A 21,449-nucleotide genomic window follows, 5' to 3' on the forward strand; every position below is an offset into this window, starting at 1 on the left:
AAATAAATAAATAAAAAGTCTTTGTTTTGTTATTTGGCTTACAGTACCTAATAGAAATAACTTCATTCAGTGATATACACACCTCATCTGATTGTTTAATGTTGTCATGCCGCTTTTCAAGGTCTGCATACTTTTTCCAGTAACCATAGCAATATGGATAGTGTATGAAAAATTTGTCAAATGCTTTCCTTGCAGCCATCAAGTGATTCTGATGAAAATAAAATGAGATGTTTATCTTGGAAGTTTCTGTCACAAAAACATTTATTATTTCTTTCAAATGCATTATCTCAAATAAAATAAATGGCAAGAATAAAAACCATACACACAACAGTCCTTTTTCCTGCAAATGCAATCTTATCCTTTGAAACAGAAGGAACTAATCCTGTCAAACTACAAAGTAAGTTTTTAGTCATAGATTTTATACAGATACACACAAAAATCAATTATTACAAACATTAGACTTTGACTCTAGTACTAATACTTCCTTTTTTTTTTTTTTTTACACAGGGACAGAGAGAAAGTCAGAGGAGGGATAGATAGGGACAGACAGACAGGAACGGAGAGAGATGAGAAGCATCAACCATTAGTTTTTCGTTGCGACACCTTAGTTGTTCATTGACTGCTTTCTCATACGTGCCTTGACCATGGGGCTACAGCAGACTGAGTAACCCCTTGCTCAAGCCAGCGACCTTGGGTCCAAGCTGGTGAGCTTTGCTCAAACCAGATGAGCCCACGCTCAAGCTGGCAACTTCAGGGTCTTGAACCTGGGTCCTCCTCATCCCAGTTCGACACTCTATCCACTGCGCCACTGCCTAGTCTGGCCTAATACTGACTTTCTATAACATACTAATGCCATACGTGTTTTTTAGGGGACCCTGGCTGGGTGACTCAGTGGATCAAGAGTCACCATGGCACACTGAAGTCATGGGTCAGGGCACATATGAGAAGCAACCAATGAGTGCAAAATTAAACGTAACAACTAAGTGAAGCGATGAGTTGATGCTTCTCATTTTCCTTTATTCTCTCTCTCGTCAACAGAAAAAAAATTTTTTTTGTTATTTCGACGCTAAAAAATGTATGTATCTAATGTTATTCAACTTAATCTGAAAATTATGAGAAAAGCAACTTTAATTACAAAACAGTAAGGCCCAATCTAATGACTTGAATAATCTGTCCCATTAGTCCCATTTTAAAAGTTACTAACCTCCTGTTCTACATACTGAAGCAAATATACCCAGCCTGTAAAATCCTGAGGATTATTTTCAACAGTTTTCCAAAACTTCTCATATTCTGGAGGGAAATTTGCTTCCGTTTCTGTCACTGGAAGGTCCACAGCATTTGTTATTTCATTTTCTTCTGCAGTTGCATTCACATTAGGAGATCCATCAGGTGACTGTTCCATTTCCATAACATTCAAAATTTCAGTACTGAAATCAGCTGTCTGCTCTACCACTACCTCTGAACTGTTGCATGTGCTGCTATTACTAGAATTTCTGTATTCATCCATGTGAGAATTTTGCATACCGTTTATTTTGTCTTCAGCTAATGATCTGTAGAAAAAAAATAAAGAGAAACATCTTCCAAATATTTGGCATCATCAAAACCACCTTTTTTTACTTTTTAAAAAAATGTATTGATTGATTTTAGAAAGAGAAAGAAAGAGTGAGATGAAAACAGTCATTTGTTATTCTACTCAGTTGATTGCTTCCCATATGTACCCCTACTGGGGACTGAACCTACAACCTTGGCGTTTTGGATGGCTGAGCTAACCAACTGAGGCAGCAAAAGCACTTTTTAAAAAGCCCTCATTAGTGCCTGACCAGGCAGTGACGCAGTGATTAGAACATCATGCTGGGATGCAGAGGACCCAGGTTCGAAGCCCCGGGGTTGCCTACTTGAGCATAGGCTCACCAGCTTGAGCGGGGCTCACTGGCTTCAGTGTGGGATCATAGACATGACTCCATGGTCACTGGCTTGAGCCCAAACATTGCTGGCTAAAAGCCCAAGGTTGCTGGCTTAAGCAAGGGGTCACTTGCTCTACTGTAGACCCCTAATCAAGGCACATGTGAGAAAGCAATCAATGAACAACTAAAGTGTCACACTGAAGAATTGGTATTTCTCATCTCTCTCCCTTCCTGTCTGTATGTTTCTCTCTCTGTCACAAAAAAATTAAAAAAAAAAAAGTTAAGCCCTCATTAGTTATTAAAGATATATAGTAAATTGATATACATTTACTATATATAAAAATATATAGTAAATTGATTCTTGATCTAACATAATTCATAATTATGTTTATTAGATTCTATTTTATAAATGAAACTAACACATTTTCTCAAAATATACTATTTTGTTATTGGATATTTAAGTAAAAATCTAAATAACTATGGTCTTAATATCTGTTCTGAAGGCTAAAGGTAGAACAACAAAACAAATTCTGGTCGTGGATATGTTTTAGGAGGAAATTCATCACTTAGCTCAGGATAAAATTTTAGAAAACAAAAGATAATATTGTTGAAATATATCCATACAGTTAAAATAAAATTTAAATTCTGGTAGCTTCATTTGATTTTATTATAGAAGACAGAAAAAATTTAAAAGATATCTTTCTGGAGGAAAGTCAAACAAAATGCACTCAATGACAATTTTGCATATATTATGAAAATAAACAAAAACATTTACTTAAGAACATTCACTACAACACTGTATCACAGCCAAAAGAGGATAGTATTAAGAAGAGGAGTGCTTGGCCTAGCCAGATAGCTCAGTTCGTTAGAGCATCATCCTGATACAGCAAGGTTGTGGGTTTGAGCCCTGATCAGGGCACATAGAAAAATCAACTAATGAAGCCCTGTCCGAATAGCTCCATTGCTTAGAGTACTGTCCCAAAGCACAGAGGTTGATGGTTAAATCCTCAGTCAGGGCACATACAGGAAAGGATTGATGTTCTTCTCTCTCTCTCCCCACCCCCTTCTTCTGGCTAAAATAAAAATAAAATGAGTAAAATAAAACAAACCCTTAGAGATAAAAGCATTAACAAATGAATGCATAGCCTGACCAGGCAGTGGCACAGTAGGTAGAGCATCGGACTGGGAGGCAGAGAACCCAGGTTTGAAACCGTGAGGTTGCCGGCTTGAGCGTGGGATCATAGACGTGACCCATGGTTGCTAGCTCGAGCCAAAGGTCCTTGGATTGAAGCCCAACGTCGCTGGCTTGAGCAAGGGGTCACTTGGTCTGCTGTAGCCCCTGGGTCAAGGCACATATGAGAAAGTAATCAATGAACAACTAAGAAGCTACAACAAAGAATTGATGCTTCTCATCTCTCTCCCTTCCTGTCTTTCTGTCCCTATCTGTTCCTCTCTCTGTCTCTCCCTTGTCTCTACTACACACACACAAAAAGAATGAATGCATAAATAACTAGAACAACAAATCAAACTGTGTCTCTCTCCCTTCCTCCCTCTCTAAAATCAATTTTAAAAAAATCTGTTTTGCCTGACCAGGCAGTGGCGTAGTGGATAGAGCATCGGACTTGAACACAGAGCACCCAGGTTCGAAACCCTGAGGTCGCCACTTTGAGCACAGGTCACCAGCTTGAACACGGGTTGCTGGCTTGAGCGCGGGATCATAGACATGACCCCACGGTTGCTAGCTTGAGCCCAAAGGTTGCTGGCTTGAAGCCCAAGGTCACTGGCTTGAGCAAGGGTTCACTTGCTCTGCTATAGCCCCTCATTCCCTCCATCAAGGCACATATGAGAAAGCAATCAATGAACAACTAAGGAGCCACAACGTAAAACTGATGCTTCCCATCTCTCTCCCTTCCTATCTGGCTGTCCCTATCTGTCCCTCTCTCCTTCACATTCAAAAAAAAACCACAAAAAATCTTTTGACTAACAATTCAACCTGTCTTCCTAAAATCTGGAGGATGACTTAGACAATCCATACATAATTAAAGATGGGAAGTTTGATGTAATACCTTCTTTAACTTTCTATATTTATGCCTATAGAATTGTATGGCTAGTAATTGTCCAGGTCCTGAATGAGAACAGAGCGGAATGAAGAAATAGACTCAAAGATAAAAAGGATGGGATTGGGAAGTCTCTGCACAGCCCATAGCTTGCAAGAGCAAAAGCAAAGCCCCAGTCTGCTTTATTATATAGCGCAGAGCCATATACAAATAAGAAAGTCTCTGATACAAAGTCACACATCTGAGGTATAAATGAGCGTCCTCATAAGGGGGCACTACCCCCCACCATGCAACAGTCAATGGCGGGGGGGGGGGGTCTTAGTCTTAAAAGGGTATGGGGAAGGGCTTAGTTTAAGGCTATAAGGACTTTGTCAGTTTACAACCTTTGTCGCACAGAAGTGATTATTCTTTTTATAAAAGAGCAACACAAAAATCTGAAGACATCACTAAGGACTAAAAATCAGAAGTTTGAGCAATATTGTCTGACCTGTGGTGGGGGATAAAGTGTCAACCTGGAATGCAGAGGTCGCAGGTTTAAAACCTTAGGCTTGCCTGGCCAAGGCACATATAGGAGTTGATACTTCCTGCTCCTACCCCCTTTTCTTTCTCTCTCTAAAAATCAGTAAAAAAAAAAAAAAAAAAAAAAAGTTTGAGCAATGCAAATCAACCAACTTTGTAATCAACAAGTTACTCTGTGCTTCATCCACAGATAAACTAATTTTTTTTAAAAAAGATTTTATTTATTGACCATATAGAGAGAAGAGGGGGAGCAAGAATAGTTGCTTCAGTTTAGTTGTTCACTGATTGCTTGCTGTATGTGCCTTGACTGGGCAAGCCCAGGGTTTTGAACCTGCGACCTCAGTGTTTCAGGTCAATGCCACCATAGGTCAGGCCACAGATAAGCTAATTTTAAGACTCAGGCTGTTAAGAAAAGAGACTATCATTACTACTGGTTTTAGCAACTGTTTTCAGAGACTCAATAGAATGGTCGCAGATTGACCTTTTTAAGTCTGTATGTATTAAATAAATACTTGCTGTGTTCCAGAAACTGGGATACAAACACACACACAAATTGTCTTACACAAATGTCTGTCCAAGTCAGGTTTTTGTAAGGGGAGGGGGCATCAACCTTTGGCTAGAACTATTATTTTCTCCTTTGTCTATTTAAAAAAATATCCCAGCCCTGGCCAGATAGCTCTGTTGGATAGAGCATCATCCAGAAATACAAAGGTTGCAGGTTCTTTCCCTGGTTGAGAGCACATAGAGAAACATTTATGTCTCTCTCTCTTTCCCTTCCTCTCTAAAAATCAATAAATACAAAAAAACCAAAAAATTTTTTAATCCTACACTTGAAAAATAAAATCCTATGCTAGATGCAGGATTGTAAACACACCACAGAAAGTTCTATATTTTCTACTTGAAATGCACACACAAAGGCCCTGGCCAGGTGGTTCAGTGGACAGCACGTCCTCCAGGCATGCCAAAAGTGGGTTGGATCCCAGTCAGAGCAACTGACACAACCAATGAGTGCACAAATAAGTGGAACAATGAGTTGATGCTTCTCTCTCCCTTCCTCTCTCAAATAATGGAAAAAGTTTTAGAAAAAGAAACATGCACACACACACAAACAAGTTTTAACATTTGATATATAAAATTCTTTTTCTTATTCAAATGTAAGTAAGCAACTAAAAATAATTCCAAATATTGTAACACTAAAAAAATTCTGCTTTTCAATTTTCATTTCAAATATCTCATACCACCTATTAATTAGCCATCTTTGATCAACCCCTAGACTCTAGTCCTCTTCAGTAGAATTCCTTTCATTACCTTTTCCCTACACCAAAGGCTGTAGGGTGGAAATTTCCAACTTTTGCAACTCTAGAATAAGGTTATAAATGGGGGGAGGGGGAAACACCTAACAGTAGTTGCTTGTTTTTTTAAGCCCAAAATACTCAAGTTCCAACATGAGCTTCATCTTTCCATCTGTGATACTTGTTCTCTTAAGCTTTAACCATCCCAGCTGTAGAAAAGTCTAAAGTATATCTTAACAGGCTGGATCGGTGGACAAATAACGTTAGGTCCTTAAAGAGAAGACACCATAAATATCAAATTAAAAAATAATAACCTAATGGCATAAAATAAGGCGTTATTATAGTATCATCATCCATCACATTAAGAGCATAAACTTATTAACTTAAGGTAGGCATTATTCCTTTTTTTCTTTTTAAGGGAGAAACAGAAACATTGATCTGTTCCCGCATGAGCCCTGACCGGACCCAACCGACAATCCCTGCCCATCAGGACCACGCTCCCACCAACCCAGCAACCTGGCCAGGCAAGGTAGGCGTTAGCGAAACTGATTTCTTCAAAAGATCTTTAATGTCTAGTTTTCTCTGCTTCTACCCTATCCTGCCAAAAGCCATGGATGGATTATCTTTAGGGTGCTGTGACTCAAGGTCCCAAAAATGCGGCTCTTGTAGTCAGTCAGAACGCGCCGCACAAGGCGCCTGAATTGAGCTGTATCCACAGGACCCAAATTACACCCCCCAGGGCCCCGGCGGCCGGGCCCGAGACCCTCCGCCCCGTCGCCCCGCCACACCGCTTTCCAGCTCTCGGGGAAGCAAGGACTTCAGACTCGCCCCCCAGCTGATTCCTAAATCAAGGTGGAGGCCTACATTTGCCCGCCCGTCAAAGAGACGTCTGGTCTAAGAAAAGAAACCTCGCACTGCTCTACCCAACAGGTGGGAAGAGGAAGGCACGGACAGCTGGGGGCCCAGACCCAGCCAGGCCGCACAGCCGGCGGGAGACGGAGGCCCGGCCCCGGCGCGCCCGCGACCAGGCAGGCCCTTCCATGCCCAGCGTACCACCTCCTCCTACAAATGCCAAGGCGCCCACCCCGGCTGACCTGACGACGGATACGACTCAATGCCATGAGCCGTAGACAGGGCCAAGAGAGCTGAAGGTGGAAACTTCGTGGTCTCAATCCCCACAGCTTCCGCAGCACGCCTGCAAACGCCTCAGTCGCTTCCTCCCAGGGAGAGCGCGCGGCGCGCATGCGCCCGATTTCCTAAAGGCGAGGGGTCACGTGGTGGCGCTGCGCGCTGGCTCCGCCCCTGTCGGGCGTCCTCCGGGACGCGAGGCGGGGCTTCTGCTCAGTCTCTTCTCCCTCCTCTGAAGGGACTTCGTAAACTGAGAAGGTGTCCTGATTTTCAATACGGCCAGCGCCTAGGCCTACCCCCTTCCACTTCCCACCCCAGAAAAATGTTATGTTTTTCAGGCAAATCTAAGGTTTCTCAGCAATTGCACAGGCTTTACTCCTATACCTGAAAGTGGGCAGAAATTATGCATTTAAAACCCCTGCGGAAGAAAAAGGAGCCCCATGTAAGGTCGGAAGGAGGACACCCGAGTTCAGGGTTAAGAAAAGGTTATTAGGGGGTCATCTGCCCGGCTGACTCCTAAGGCAGAGGTCAGCAACCGGTGCTCTAGGTAGGGTTGAATAGGGGATTCGAGGGTGGGGGCTAGTAGTCCTTAAGGAAAAATGTAGCTTTCAGCGATTTATGTAAGATTAACCTTAAAGTAAGCTAGGAGACTTTCCACACCCGGGTTAGTCACCCGGATGCCCACGGGGTAGTGACCTGGAACATCCAGTTCGTCAGTGTCCCTTTGTCCACTTACGGAAGGAGAGGGTCATGGCCACCACCTGCAACCCCATACTATCACCCCATACTAACCCTGCCAAATTCTTGGGGGGGGGGGGCGAAAGTAACCACGTAGGATCGTCTGAACATAAAAATTCCTAACTAAAAGTGAATCATGGTAGGTAGCCACGTACTAGGCATTTCTCTTCCTTGGAAAAGGTCCATGTTCACCGGAATTGAGCCTGGCTTTTGCCTTTTTGCATCTAAGATTACTTGGAATTTCAGAGTAATCTTCTTTTTCCAGACCCCGGTAGGGTGCAACCCAGAGCACCAGAACACTAGATCACAAAACCCCTCGCTCTTAACTTGTTCCTCACCATCCCCATGTGCTATAAATGTTAATTAACTACCCTGTAACCACCCATGTAAGTTTGTTTTTGCTTTATATCCAATCTCAGAGATTTCCCCCCTTTGCTTTTTCCCACCTCTGCAATCTACCACCAATGAATGTGACCCCCTATATATCTCCTCCTTTAGTTCTAATGTATAAAATGAACTGTGAAACTGCCCATCTCCGGAGCATGTTCTCAATCAGCTGAGAGTTTTGCTTCCTGACAACTGTCAGTTTGGCTCAAATAAATTCATAGAAATGTATTTGACGTTTGGATGTTGCTTACATTGACTCCCCCAAATCTCAAGATGGTATGGGCCCTGGCCAGTTGCTCAGTGGATAGAGTGTCTGCAGAGGTTTGGATTCCTGGTCAGGGCACAAAGGAGAAGTGACCATCACCTTCTTCCCCCTTTCCTTTCCCCCTACCCCTCTCTCCCTCTTCCCATCCTGCATCTGGTGGCTGATGGGTTCCGGTGTGACCCCATGTGCTGAGATGCATCAGCCTCAGGCACTAAAAATGGCTCTGTACTCCAGCATCAGTCCCAGACCAGGTTGCTGAGTGGATCCCAGTTGGGATGCATGCAGCAGTCTGTTTCACTGTCGTCATTCCTCTCACTTAAAAAAAAAAAAAAAAAAGAGGCCTGAACAGTGGTGGCGCAGTGGATAAAGTGTCAACCTGGAACTCTGAGGTCGCCGGTTCAAAACCCTGGGCTTGCCTGGTCAAAGCACATATGGGAGTTGATGCTTCCTGCTCCTCCTTCCCCCTTCTCTCTCTCTCTCTCTCTCTCTCTCTCTCTCTCTCTCCTCTCTAAAATTTAAAAAAATTAAAATTTTTTTTTAAAAAAAGAAAAAAATGATGGTACAGACACTGGGTCCTAGTTACCTGAAGAGGAAACAATAGGATAGGATATGTAAAATTATCCTCTGGAAGAGGGGAGATTGAAAGTTGTGTTGACAATCTTAGCAGTCCTCTTCAGTTCTACTCTCATTCTCCCTTAAAAAACAATTCTTCCCCCATTCCTAGATCTGGCCTCTCTTATTTCTGTTACAAAGTTCCTGAGTTCACCTATCACTTATCAGGTACTCTCTTGTTCAAGGTTCATATCATAACTGGGCTAAAGTTCCTTTTCGAGAATCTACAGTGTGTCCATAAAGTCATGGTGCACTTTTGACCGGTCACAGGAAAGCAACAAAAGACGATAGAAATGTGAAATCTGCACCAAATAAAAGGAAAACCCTTCCAGTTTCTGTAGGATGATGTGGCAGCATGTGCGCATGCACAGATGATGATATAACACTGTGTATACAGCAGAGCAGCCCACGGCCATGCCAGTCAGGATGTGGATGGTACAGAGGAAAGTTCAGTGTGTTCTGTGGCTCGCTAAATTCGAATCCGTGACCAAAGTGCAACGTGAATATCGGTGCGTTTATAACGAAGCGCCACCACATAGGAATAACATTACTCGGTGGGATAAGCAGTTGAAGGAAACCGGCAGTTTGGTGGAGAAACCCCATTCTGGTAGGCCATCAGTCAGTGACGAGTCTGTAGAGGCTATACGGGATAGCTAACTAAGGAGCTTTAAAAAATCTGTGTGTGAGCCCACATTGAACTGCAGTGAATAGGTATGAAACTGGGAGAGTTTTCCTTTTATTTGGTGTAGATTTCACATTTCTATTGCCTTTTGTTGCTTTCCTGTGATCAGTCAAAAGTGCGCCATGACTTTACTGACACACTGTATATGCTTCCAGAAACAGTCCTCTGCAAGATGATGGTGCCTGTCCACAATCCTGTTAATGTTACAGAACAGAAAGAGTTCATTCATCTGGCACTAGCAAAGCCAAACACTAAAAACAGAGAAATGCAGTGGAGAAATATTGGTTATTTTATTATGAATGGCACCATCCAGAACAACAGGAAGCTAATACTGTACTCAAGTGACTGAACTCCCCGATGGTGTGTAGGTTACTAATTACAATATATAGGGCAAAATCCCAAGACACTGTGGGTTAGGGGTTCAGGTAATGCTGGAGCTAGTTGGTTGGAGGTGAGGTAAAGGTAATAAAAATCATGCCTTCAGATCTTGAGGACAACTCTCAGGTCTCTTCCTCTGGTTTCATGGGAAAGTAGCCAGGAGGTGGTTTTCCTGTTCACTTGGAGCCAAAAGGGATGATTTTCCTCTTCGCTCACCTGCTGCCACAAGAAGTGGTTTCCCCTGCCTGTTTGCTTGCCTGCTGTTGTGAGAATCTCATAAATGATAATGGCACACCATCTTTCAGCTTGCAGTTTCTCTATTGTCTTCCCGAATCCAATGTGAACTTCCCTGGCCTTGACCACTGGCATTACAGTTTATATTCAAAGAAATTGTATAACACAATTATAAGCTTTGGGGAAAAAAAATATATACAAAATTCTGTAGGTTATGGGGTGGCAAGCTCTAAAATACAATAAAGTCAAGTGATCTCAGAAACAGAGAGAACAGCCTGACCAGGCAGTGGCGCAGTAAATAGAGCTTCGGACTGGGATGCAGATGACCCAGGTTCGAGACTCCGAGGTTGCCAGCTTGAGTGCGGGCTCATCTGGTTTGAGCAAAGCTCACCAGCTTGGACCCAAGGTCACTGGCTTGAGCAAGGGGTTACTTGGTCAGCTGTAGCCCCCCGGTCAAGGCACATATGAGAAAGCAATCAATGAACAACTAAGGTGCCGCAACAAAGAATTGATGCTTGTCATCTCTCTCCATTCCTGTCTGTCTGTCTGTCCCTATCTATCCCTCTCTCTGACTCTCTCTCTGTCTCTGTAAAAAAAAAAAAAAAAAAAAAAAAAAGAAGAAGAAGAGAAACAAAGAGATCAGACAGATGAGGAAAGGCGTTATTTATTAATATAATGAATTTCTTCCATTTGCCTCTTCAGATTGTTGTAATGTAATATAATCAGCGAGTTCTACAGAAACACATAGGTAGGTGACAGAAGAAATTTTAGAAGGAGTTTTATTGCCAGTGACATGCACAGGATATATCCAACCCAAATTGTGCAGCCATAAAACAGCCAGCAGAACACAGTTCTGAGGCAGCTTTTATAGACAAAATGACATACTAGTCGGGAGGGAATGGAGGGGGAGCATGGTACAAAAGTCATTAATCTTACTAACAACTCATTGAATTTTACTGTCTTGTTACAATGTTTACCTATAGGATCTATCAAAAGGAAAAACATTTCTACACACTGAGACCATAAGATAACACAGTAGTAATAAATGTTTCACATACTTGGCAAAGACATTCCCAAACATTCTAGAATTTACAACCTGTCCCTATCACCACAATAGTGGGAATTATTTAGTTTAGGATAAGGAGAGAAGCTAAATGAAGTTACTTTTGCTAAGAGTGTTGGGGCTAGATTATTAGGAAATCTAAAGCTAATTCCACTTGCTTAGTTTATAAGTTTTGTACATACAAAGAATTTCAAAATGATGATTATTAGAAAGCATATAAAATGTTACAGAATACAGGTTTTTCATGCAAGGTGGGGGGCACTCATGATCCCTTTGTCTAGAGGTATACATCACTCTCATGACTCCAGGATGGAAGGAAGAGTAAGGATTAGTGTAGGAATTTTTAATTAAGGTACGTAAACATTATTTCCTAAAGGCTTTTAAGAAAGGAGAAGAGGCCTGACCAGGCGGTGGCGCAGTGGATAGAGCGTCGGACTGGGATGCAGAGGACCCAGGTTCGAGACCCCGAGGTTGCCAGCTAGAGCACGAACTCATAAAAAGCCCACCAGCTTGAACCCAAGGTCGCTGACTCCAGCAAGGGGTTGCTCGGTCTGCTGAAGGCCCACGGTCAAGGCACATATGAGAAAGCAATCAATGAACAACTAAAGTGTCGCCACGAAAAACTGATGATTGATGCTTCTCATCTCTCTCCATTCCTGTCTGTCTGTCCCTAGCTATCCCTCTCTTTGACTTTCTCTCTCTGTCCCTGTAAAAAAAAAAAAAAAAGCTCGAGTCTCAGCTTCTGGCCAAAAGCCAGCATTCACAGGAACCTAAATGGTCGCCAAAGGAGCAGCAGCATCCGTGCTGATGGATTGGCTTTGAGTCAGGATGAGAAGGCTCAGGCTGAAGCTGCCATAAGCACACTGAGAGCTCAACCAGTGGTTGCCAAGAAGGTAAAAACCCAGCAACAAAGAGTCCCTCAGGGGCAGCCACAGCCAGGTAATGGAACACTCTGTGTGGTCTGGTCCTATGCCCAGGCAGAGTGATGGAGTTGGGGGCACAATTTAGGCAGAAACCTACTGAATCCCTGGTAGCCTGGTTACTACGATTATGGGACATAGGGGTGGATGGCATCATGCTCTCCTGAACAGAGATGGGGAAATTGGCCACCATCACTATAAGGTCAGTGGATAATGGGAAAGGTCAGACCTGTGAACTTTGGCTAGGACTGCCCACAACCAAGAGCGCCAAAAGAAACTTCCCTGGAGCCCTTTGGAAAACAGGGACCTTCTACCAGCCAGTGAGATTTTACCACGTCATATTAGCTCAACCACCCTAGGGACCCTTTAAATATCTCCCACACGGTTAACCACTTGCGACTTCCCTGGCCTCCATCTTTCCTTGAGGCCAGGGAACCTCGCGGGGAGGGGGGGGATGCGTGCTCTGTACTCAATAAAGCCTTTTACTATTCCACACTTCGTGGCTCCGGCCCCTTCCTTCCTTCTCGGTGGGGAAAAATACCTTACAATTACCACACACTCCTCCTTGAGTCAGCGTCTTCAGAAATGCCATGGCAACCCAGAAAACCATACCCTATTAGAATGGGTGATGGCCGCCGTTCATATGGTCTGACAGAATGCTGGAGAATTTCCAGGGGCAATGTGTTGGTGGCAGTGCTACAGTGAGTTAGTAAAGGTCCTTCGGGAACTAGGTATGAAGAGTGCTATTTTCGGCCCTGGCCAGTTGGCTCAGCGGTAGAGCGTCGGCCTGGCATGCGGGGGACCGGGGTTCGATTCCCGGCCAGGGCACATAGGAGAGGCGCCCATTTGCTTCTCCACCCCCTCCTCCTTCCTCTCTGTCTCTCTCTTCCCCTCCCGCAGCCAAGGCTCCATTGGAGCAAAGATGGCCCGGGTGCTGGGGATGGCTCCTTGGCCTCTGCCCCAGGCACTAGAGTGGCTCTGGTCGCGGCAGAGTGACGCCCCAGAGGGGCAGAGCATCGTCCCCTGGTGGGCAGAGCGTCACCCCTGGTGGGCGTGCCGGGTGGATCCTGGTCAAGCGCATGCAGGAGTCTGTCTGACTGTCTCTCCCCGTTTCCAGCTTCAGAAAAAAATAATAAATAAATAAAAATAAAAATAAAAATAAAAAAAAGAGTGCTATTTTCACCCCTAGGTCCCATGGGCCAGACGAGGAAGTATTTACCGCTAAAATGAGGGAGTTTGTCCTTGCTAGCACCCCATCAGCCCTTTTTGGGTCACTTGTGGTTATCTTGGGCCCCTACGTGGGGCAGCCCATCAATGCAGTTACACAGATGGTAGCAGATTTGGGAGAGCTGGAGGCCGCTCGGGATCATAAAGCAGTGAGGGCTGCTGCCTATGTTGTCCCCCAACTAACAAGGGAAATTGACCTATAAAGGTTACCCGAACACAGATGTGGGTAGATTTGATTGTGACTGGAGCAGATAAGGGGAAATTAAATGGCCAGTCTAATAAAATTCTTTTGAAGCTTTGGCGGTAGCTTAAACCAGAACAGAAATTCCAGCCACTGAGACGAAAGGCCCCAGCAGCTACCAATAAAACGTTTGGTGCACGGGCAGCTTGGTTACAAGATTAAATGATAGAGACAGCTGAGGGAGAGGCGAACTCCCAAGACCCATTGTACCAGTTTGAATAGGAAAAGGGCCGAGGGACCCATCTAACGGGGATGAGTGGGGACCAGAGGCCACACGTGGAAATGGCTAACCACTGGTGCCCTTCCAATGTACAATGGATGTTGGCCTTGGTGGATACAGGTGCAGAATGTTGCCTCCTCTATGGGAACCCAGAGCAGTTTGTTGGGACCCCAGTGGCCATTGATGGTTATGGGGGCCAAACTGTTAAAGTGAAGCCAATAACTATTCCATTGGGGATAGGTAGACTGCCTCCTAAGCCATATAAGGTGTATGTATCTCCTATTCCTGAATATAATTGGGGGGTAGATATCTTGCAAGGACTGTGGTTGGAGTTCCGGCTGCGGATGAGGGTTGTGAAGGCAGTGTTGCGGGGACACGCATCACATTCCCCTTTGCAATTACCCATCCCTCGGCGTGAGACTAACACCAAGCAGTACTGCCTGCCAGGTGGTTATGAAGAAGTCACATGGCCCTGGCCAGTTGGCTCAGTGGTAGAGCATTGGCCTGGTGTGCAGGACTCCCGGGTTCGATTCCTGGCTAGGGCACACAGGAGAAGCGCCCATCTGCTTCTCCACCCCTCCCACTCTGTCTCTCTCTTCTCCTCCCACAGCCGAGGCTTCACTGAAGCAAAGTTGGCCCGGGCACTGAGGATGGCTCCATGGCCTCTGCCTCAGGCGCTAGAATGGCTCCGGTCATAACAGAGCAATGCCCCAGATGGGCAGAACATCACCCCCTGGTGAGCATGCTTAGTGGATCCCGGTCGGGCGCATGTGGGAGTTTGTCTGACTGCCTCCTCATTTCCAACTTCAGAAAAATAGAAAGAAAAAAAAAAGAAGTCACATGGACGACCCTCGAACTAGAAAAGGTGGGGATCATCCGGCAGGCACACAGTCCTTATAACTCCCCGATATGGCCTGTGCACAAACCAGATGGAATCTGGAGAATGACAGTAGATTACAGAGAACTTAATAAAGTTGTTCCCGCCTGACCAGGCGGTGGCGCAGTGGATAGAGCATTGGACTGGGATGCGGAAGAACCAGGTTCGAGACCCCGCGGTCGCCAGCTTGAGCACGGGCTCATCTGGTTTGAGCAAAAGCTCACCAGCTTGGACCCAAGGTAGCTGGCTCAAGCAAGGGGTTACTCGGTCTGCTGAAGGCCCTTGGTCAAGGCACATATGAGAAAGCAATCAATGAACAACTAAGATGTTGCAACGCGCAACGAAAAACTAATGATTGATGCTTCTCATCTCTCTGTCCCTGTCTGTCCCTCTCTCTGACTCTCTCTCTCTGTAAAAAATAAATAAATAAATAAATAAATAAATAAATAAATATATAAAGTTGTTCCCCCTTTGCACGCTGCTGTTCCCTCGATAGCTAACATGATGGATCAGTTAAGCCATGAGTTGGGGACATACCACTTTGTGGCAGACTTGGCCAATGCCTTTTTCTCTATTGATATAGCTGCAGAGAGTCAAGACCAATTTGCCTTCAGTTGGGAAGGGAGACAATGGACCTTTACAGTGTTACCCGAGGGCTGTTTGCATAGCCCACCTTGTGTCATGGACTGCTGACCTGGCTAAATGGAAACAGCCAGAGGCAGCTTGCATGTACCATTATATTGATGATATTATGCTAACTAGTGATTCTCTTCCAGAATTGGGGCAAGCAGTCCCTACCCTGCTATCCCATTTGAAAGCATGTGGCTGGGTAGTCAACGAGAACAAATTACAAGGACCTGGGTTATCTGTTAAATTCGTAGGGGTTGTCTAGTCGGGTAAGACAAAAGTTATCCCTGATGCAGTTATAGATAAGATTCAAACATACCCTGTGCCCACTATTGTTGTGGACGTAAATGGCAAAAAGCCATTGTTAGATTCAAGTCTTAGCAAAAGGCTAAGTTCTCTCCCCTTCATCTCCATATTGGCTATGATGCTGAGTATTTGCCCCCACTCCACTTGCTTCCTTGGGTTGCTGGAAGCAATATACATGCCCTTCCTCTGACTCTTTGTTTGTTCAGATGTTGGTAGATTTCACTAATGCATCCTGTTTTTGCCTTGGGAGAGTTCCTGTCTTAGACTTGGATGTGCAATTTTGTATCAGGGTCCTTGATTTGCATATGGCTATATAATAAAGCAAACTGGGGCTATGGGGCACTCGGATACTGCCAGGCATTTTGAAGAGTCCTCCCGATCCAATCGTTTTTGTTTTGACAAGTGTGTTTTCTTAATTCTGCACTGTTATTAGGAGCCGTGCTGGTCCACGGCACACTATGGTAAAAACAGTTACAGTAATTCTTAGGTTTGTTGGGATATTAGCGAGTATTAATACCCCATTTAGCTCAGTTACTACGCCCCTTGTACAACCTTATTCTAAAGGGGGTTCATTGGGATTGGACTGAGCAGGTGCAAGGTTAATTTGCAGCAGCTAAGAGAACTGTCATGGTGGCACAGGCCTTGAATGTGTTTGATCCTGCCAGGCCCTGTGAGCTGGATGTTCATGTAACCTTGGAGGGGTTTAGATGAGCCTTGTGGCAACGGACAGAGTGCTTACGGCAACCTATTGGGTTTTGGTCCCAATTGTGGAAAGGTGCTGAAGATCGTTACTCATTAGTGGAGAAGTAGCTGGCAGCTGTGTATGCTGCCCTCCTGGCCACTAAGAGTATTACAACCACAACACCAGTTACAGTCAAGACAACATACCCTATTGCAGGATGGGTGAAAGATTGGGCAACCAAAGCACATAGTGGTACAGCCCAAATGTCCACCCTGGCCAAGTGGGGTGCCTACCTGCAACAACTCTGTGCTCTTAACACCAGCCTGTTGAGGGCAGAACTGCAGGAAGTCTTGGGTCCAGTCACCTATGTGACCTTAGAGTCAGGTGCAGCTGGGGATCAGGAGGCAGAACCTGAAGTCAGTCCCTACCAGAAGGGGCGGGTGCCCATTCCCGAGAATGCCTGGCATACTGATGGTTCCAGCAGGGGCCAACCTGCCAAATGGATGGCTATAGCCTTCCATCCAGCCACTGAGACTATTTGGATGGACACAGGTACAGGCCAGAGCAGCTAATGGGCAGAATTAAGAGCTGTTTGGCTAGTTGCCCATAATGAACCTTTACCTCTGGTGATCTGTACTGACAGCTGGGCTGTCTATCATGGACTGACCCTTTGGATTGCTACTTGGCACATTAACCAGTGGATGGTAATGCACCGTCCACTATGGGGTCAGGCCATGTGGCAGGACTTATGGTAAATAGGACACCAGAAGCAGGTGACAGTATATCATGTCACGGGGCATGCCCCTCTAGTCCATCCTGGGAATGATGAGGCAGATACGTTGGCAAGGGTGCGATGGTTGGAGGCTGCACCTGCAGGTGATGTGGTACAGTGGCGCCACCGGCGCCTGCTCCATGTGGGACAGAAAACTATGTGGGCTACGGTTAAGGCGTGGAACTTGCCTGTGTCCTATGCAGAGGTACTTGCAGCCTGTGAGCAATGTGCAGTATGTTCCAAGGAGCACCCTTGGAGACCACTGGAGTCACCTGAACTGATCCAGAGGGATCATGTTCCACTGACACAATGGCAGATAGACATCATTGGACCCTTACCAAAGTCAGAAGGGTACCAGTATGCAGTCACTTGTGTAGATACTGCCACCTGTCTGCTTGCTGCTTACCCCGCCCATAACCCTGACCAGAGGACAGTCATACAGGCAGGCTCTGGACCGCCTGAGTGCTGCATACAGGTGACCACTGGTCCTTGAAAGTGACAATGGTACCCACTTCACTGGTTCAATGGTGAGGCAATGGGCTCAAAAGCTGGGGGTGGACTGGAAGCACCATGTTCCCTACCACCCCCAGGCTGCTGGTATCATTGAGTGGTATAATGGACTCTTAAAGCAGGGACTGTGACAGGAGGGGGGCACCGGCTCCCTTACTGGATGGACATGCCAATTATGGACAGCATTCCGGATTTTGAATGAGAGACCTCGACAGGGGAGCCCTCCAGTAGAGGCCCTCCTGCATCGGGCAGCTGCCCCCATTCAGTTGCAGATACGCACCAAGGAAATTTTACTCAAGTCAGATTTTGGACATCTGAGATAGGTGGCCTTGTTGGCACTGTGGGGAAAGGGGCTAGAGGTAGACCTACAGTTAACTCTTTGGGTAACCAGCACCTGGCCACCTAAGGTAGAAGTGTATTACCCCTTGAATGCTCAGGGGGACAGCATTATGAAGGGCACCTTTGTAATTCCTTTATGGCCAATAATGAGTTCTCCTATTTTACTACACATAGATCCAGCAGATGTTGGTATATTGGCTAATAAAATTTGGTATGCCCACTCTGGTACCAGCTACGGTGCTGTCTGCAGACAAAACTCTAGCCTGTATTCTGCCAAAGGGAAAAGATTTGGTGCCGCTGTCAGCTCTCACATTTTGCCCATAGCTTTTGGTTTGTTAATCCTATTGCTGTAGTTGGTACTGTTTCTGTTTATGCAATGTACCCCACTCCTTGCAAGGTGACCATAATGGAAGATACCTGTGGTTTAGATTGTGAAACAAGCAAAAGAGGTGGAATGTTGGTCAAATAAGTTTTTAAATATGATATATATGTTTGCTCTTATAGTTTGTATTGGGTATGGGGGACAGGCTGTAAGCAGGCCGGATTATTATAGCCTAAGGCTTAGTTTTAAGACTAAGCTTTTTCCCACACCCTTGTGAGGAGCCACTGAGCCACTTTGCCCGCAGGTGTTGTAGGGTACCAAAAACTACAGAATTAATACTAATATTATAAGAGGCTTGGAGAACATTTTATTAATTTGGGTTAAGGTGTGCAGAGAAATTGTGAGAATAGTCTCTGTACTGTGTGATTGGCATAACCAGGCTGGCCCTTGGCATTGTATTGTAAATGCAAAGGGGAGGAAAACATGGATCCCAAGACATTCCACCACACCTGTGGGGAAAGGGGTGAATGGCTAGCCAGGGGCAGGAAGAGAAAAGCCAAAATATACCTTTTCTTATAACTATGAGCCATTTGTGGGCATTTGTCCCCACAGAAACTACCTCTCCTATGTAAATGCATGTGGTTAATACGTGTGACTCTGGACAGAGAAATAGTGGATGAACACTAGAAAATATAGGAATGCCTTTTTTTTTTTTTGTATTTTTCTGAAGCTGGAAACGGGGAGAGACAGTCAGACAGACTCCCGCATGCGCCCGACTGGGATCCACCCGGTATGCCCACCAGGGGCGATGCTCTGCCCACCAGGGGGCAATGCTCTGCCCCTCCGGGGCATCGCTCTGCCACGACCAGAGCCACTCTAGTGCCTGGGGCAGAGGCCAAGGAGCCATCCCCAGCGCCCGGGCCATCTTTGCTCCAATGGAGCCTTGGCTGCGGGAGGGGAAGAGAGAGACAGAGAGGAAGGAGGAGGGGGTGGGAGCTTCTCCTATGTGCCCTGGCCGGGAATCGAACCCAGGTCCCCCGCACGCCAGGCCGACGCTCTACCGCTGAGCCAAGCGGCCAGGGCCAGGGATGCCTTTTAATATGTAAAGAGATATCTTTCTACCATTATGTTGATTTGTAAATTTTGTTTTCTCCAAAAGGATGTAAGGCTTGCAAATTGAACATGGGCCTATCATGTTAAAGGACATATGACTATAACCAATAGTGGTAAAGGGCTCCTAATTATAATTTTTGCTTCTGTACTTCCCACTTACAAAACTATAAAAACTAAGTAGAACAAAGGGCCAGCGCACACGCTCTGCCTCAGACAACTGTCGGAGTTTGCTGCCGCTTGGCCAAGCTAAACAATAAAGCTTTGGTGTGTAATCAACAGACCTTGATCATGTCTTCAATGTTTTGGGTCCCTCCAGATTAGGCTTAACACTTGCATGATGTGGGGTGGTGCACTCTCATGAGGAATCCCATTATGCCTCAGATAAGTGACTTTGTATCAGAGACTTCCTTGTTTATATATTGGTTTCTATACTATAAAGTGGGGCAGACCAGAAGCTTGCTCTCTCGGTTCCTGCTATCACCATTGCAGAGGCCTCCCTGATCCCTTGCCCTCCATGGGAAAAGCAGGTTTTCTGCTTTTCCCTGGTCTTCTCTTGTGGCTTGCCTGTCTTGGTGAGACACCAATAAAGAGAATGGCTCACCATCCTCCGACTCCGCCATTTCTTTACTGTCTGCCCGAATCCAATGGGAACCTGCATGTGAAAGGCTACGATGGCCGTTCCTGGCCTTACAATGGCTTACCATCATTAACATATTGGTATATATAACTCCAGTTTTATTTTATATGTACATATGTATTTTTTCTAGAATTTATTTAATGATTATTAGAGAAAGAAGAGAGAGAAAAGGGGGTGGGGAAGAGTGGGAAGCATCAACTTATAGTAGTTGCTTCTTGTTCATCAAATAAGTTTGTAAATTGATATATATGTTTGCTCACTTATAGTTTCTATTAGGTGTGAAGACAGGCTGTAAGCAGGCCAGGTCATTATAGCCTGTGGCTTAGTTTTAAGACTAAGCTTTTCCCCACACCCTTGACTGCTGCATGATGTGGGGTGGTGTACTCTCATGAGGAATCCCATTATGCCTCAGATAAGTGACTTTGTATCAGAAACTTCCTTGTTTGTATACTGGATTAAAAGGTTTTGATTTCACCTGACCTGTGATGGTGCAGTGGATAAAGCGGCGACCTGGAAATGCTGAGGTCGCCGGTTCGAAACCCTGGGCTTGCCTGGTCAAGGCACATATGGGAGTTGATGCTTCCAGCTCCTCCCCACCTTCTCTCTCTCCTCTCTCTCCCCCTCTCTGTCTGTCTCTCTCCCTTTCTCTCTCCTCTCTAAAATGAATAAATAAAATAAAATAAAAAGAAATCTCTAAAAAAAAAAAAGGTTTTGATTTCTGTACTATAAAGTTGGGCAGACCAGGAGCTTGCTCTCTCTCGGTTGCTGCTATTACCCTTGCAGGGTGTCCCAGTAGAGCCCAAGCTCTACGTCATTGGCATTCCTGATTAGACTTCCTGGTGCAGTGGGACACTCCTGCTTATTAGCAGGGCTGGCAGCCTCTTCGAGACTACTCTTGAGGCGGCTATGAGGATGCTACTGTTAAATGCCACCAGAAGAAAGACACGACCGACACACAAATTAGTTGCAATAATCACACGGGCAATTTATTACTCACAAATCCTTTTGGCGTGCCTGGGTACGGCTTAAGGGGGCTCCGTCAGCGTGCACCTCTTGGCTGGCTTTGGTCAGAGCTCAGAGTGTCGTGGAGACAGTCCACATCAACGTTGGAGTCTGGGCAACTACTGCAAAAGAGGGTCCCTCAGCTTTAGTACTCTTTCTGGCCAACGCCTTCTAACAGGTGCCAATCTACAGGATTATCACCTCAAACCACCTTTTTGGAAGTTCCTCGCAGGGAACCCCCTTTATGTCAATCTACTGAAATGTGTACATTAAACCACTTTTTAAGATGTTATTTTTATTAATTTACAAAGTTAATGTAAATAACACCAAGCCACTTCTTATCTATGTATAACTTCACACACATACTAACTGGGCTCTGCTTGTAAGTCAGAGTC

The 21,449-nt window shown here is 45.2% G+C and overlaps 1 protein-coding gene across 4 annotated transcripts in view; it reads right to left on the reverse strand.

Annotated features, from left to right (window-relative positions):
• The window catches only part of PRPF39 (pre-mRNA processing factor 39), a 31,711-nt gene extending 24,717 nt beyond the window's left edge, over window positions 1–6,994 (reverse strand). For 2 of the 4 annotated variants that reach the window (XM_066341347.1, XM_066341346.1), the window contains exon 1: window positions 83–208. Coding sequence is in view for 1 of the 4 variants with exons in the window: in XM_066341345.1 (XP_066197442.1) it covers window positions 83–208; window positions 1,205–1,522 (444 nt within the window). In the remaining 3 variants the exon portion in view is untranslated. Of the gene's footprint in view, window positions 1–82; window positions 209–1,204; window positions 1,551–6,866 lie in introns of those variants that run through there. The other 2 variants (XM_066341345.1, XM_066341348.1) reach the window with 2 other exon arrangements.
• Between the last annotated feature and the right edge of the window lie 14,455 nt (window positions 6,995–21,449).

The sequence above is a fragment of the Saccopteryx leptura genome, chromosome 6, assembly GCF_036850995.1.
Source record: "Saccopteryx leptura isolate mSacLep1 chromosome 6, mSacLep1_pri_phased_curated, whole genome shotgun sequence".
Taxonomy (NCBI): Eukaryota; Metazoa; Chordata; class Mammalia; order Chiroptera; family Emballonuridae; genus Saccopteryx; species Saccopteryx leptura.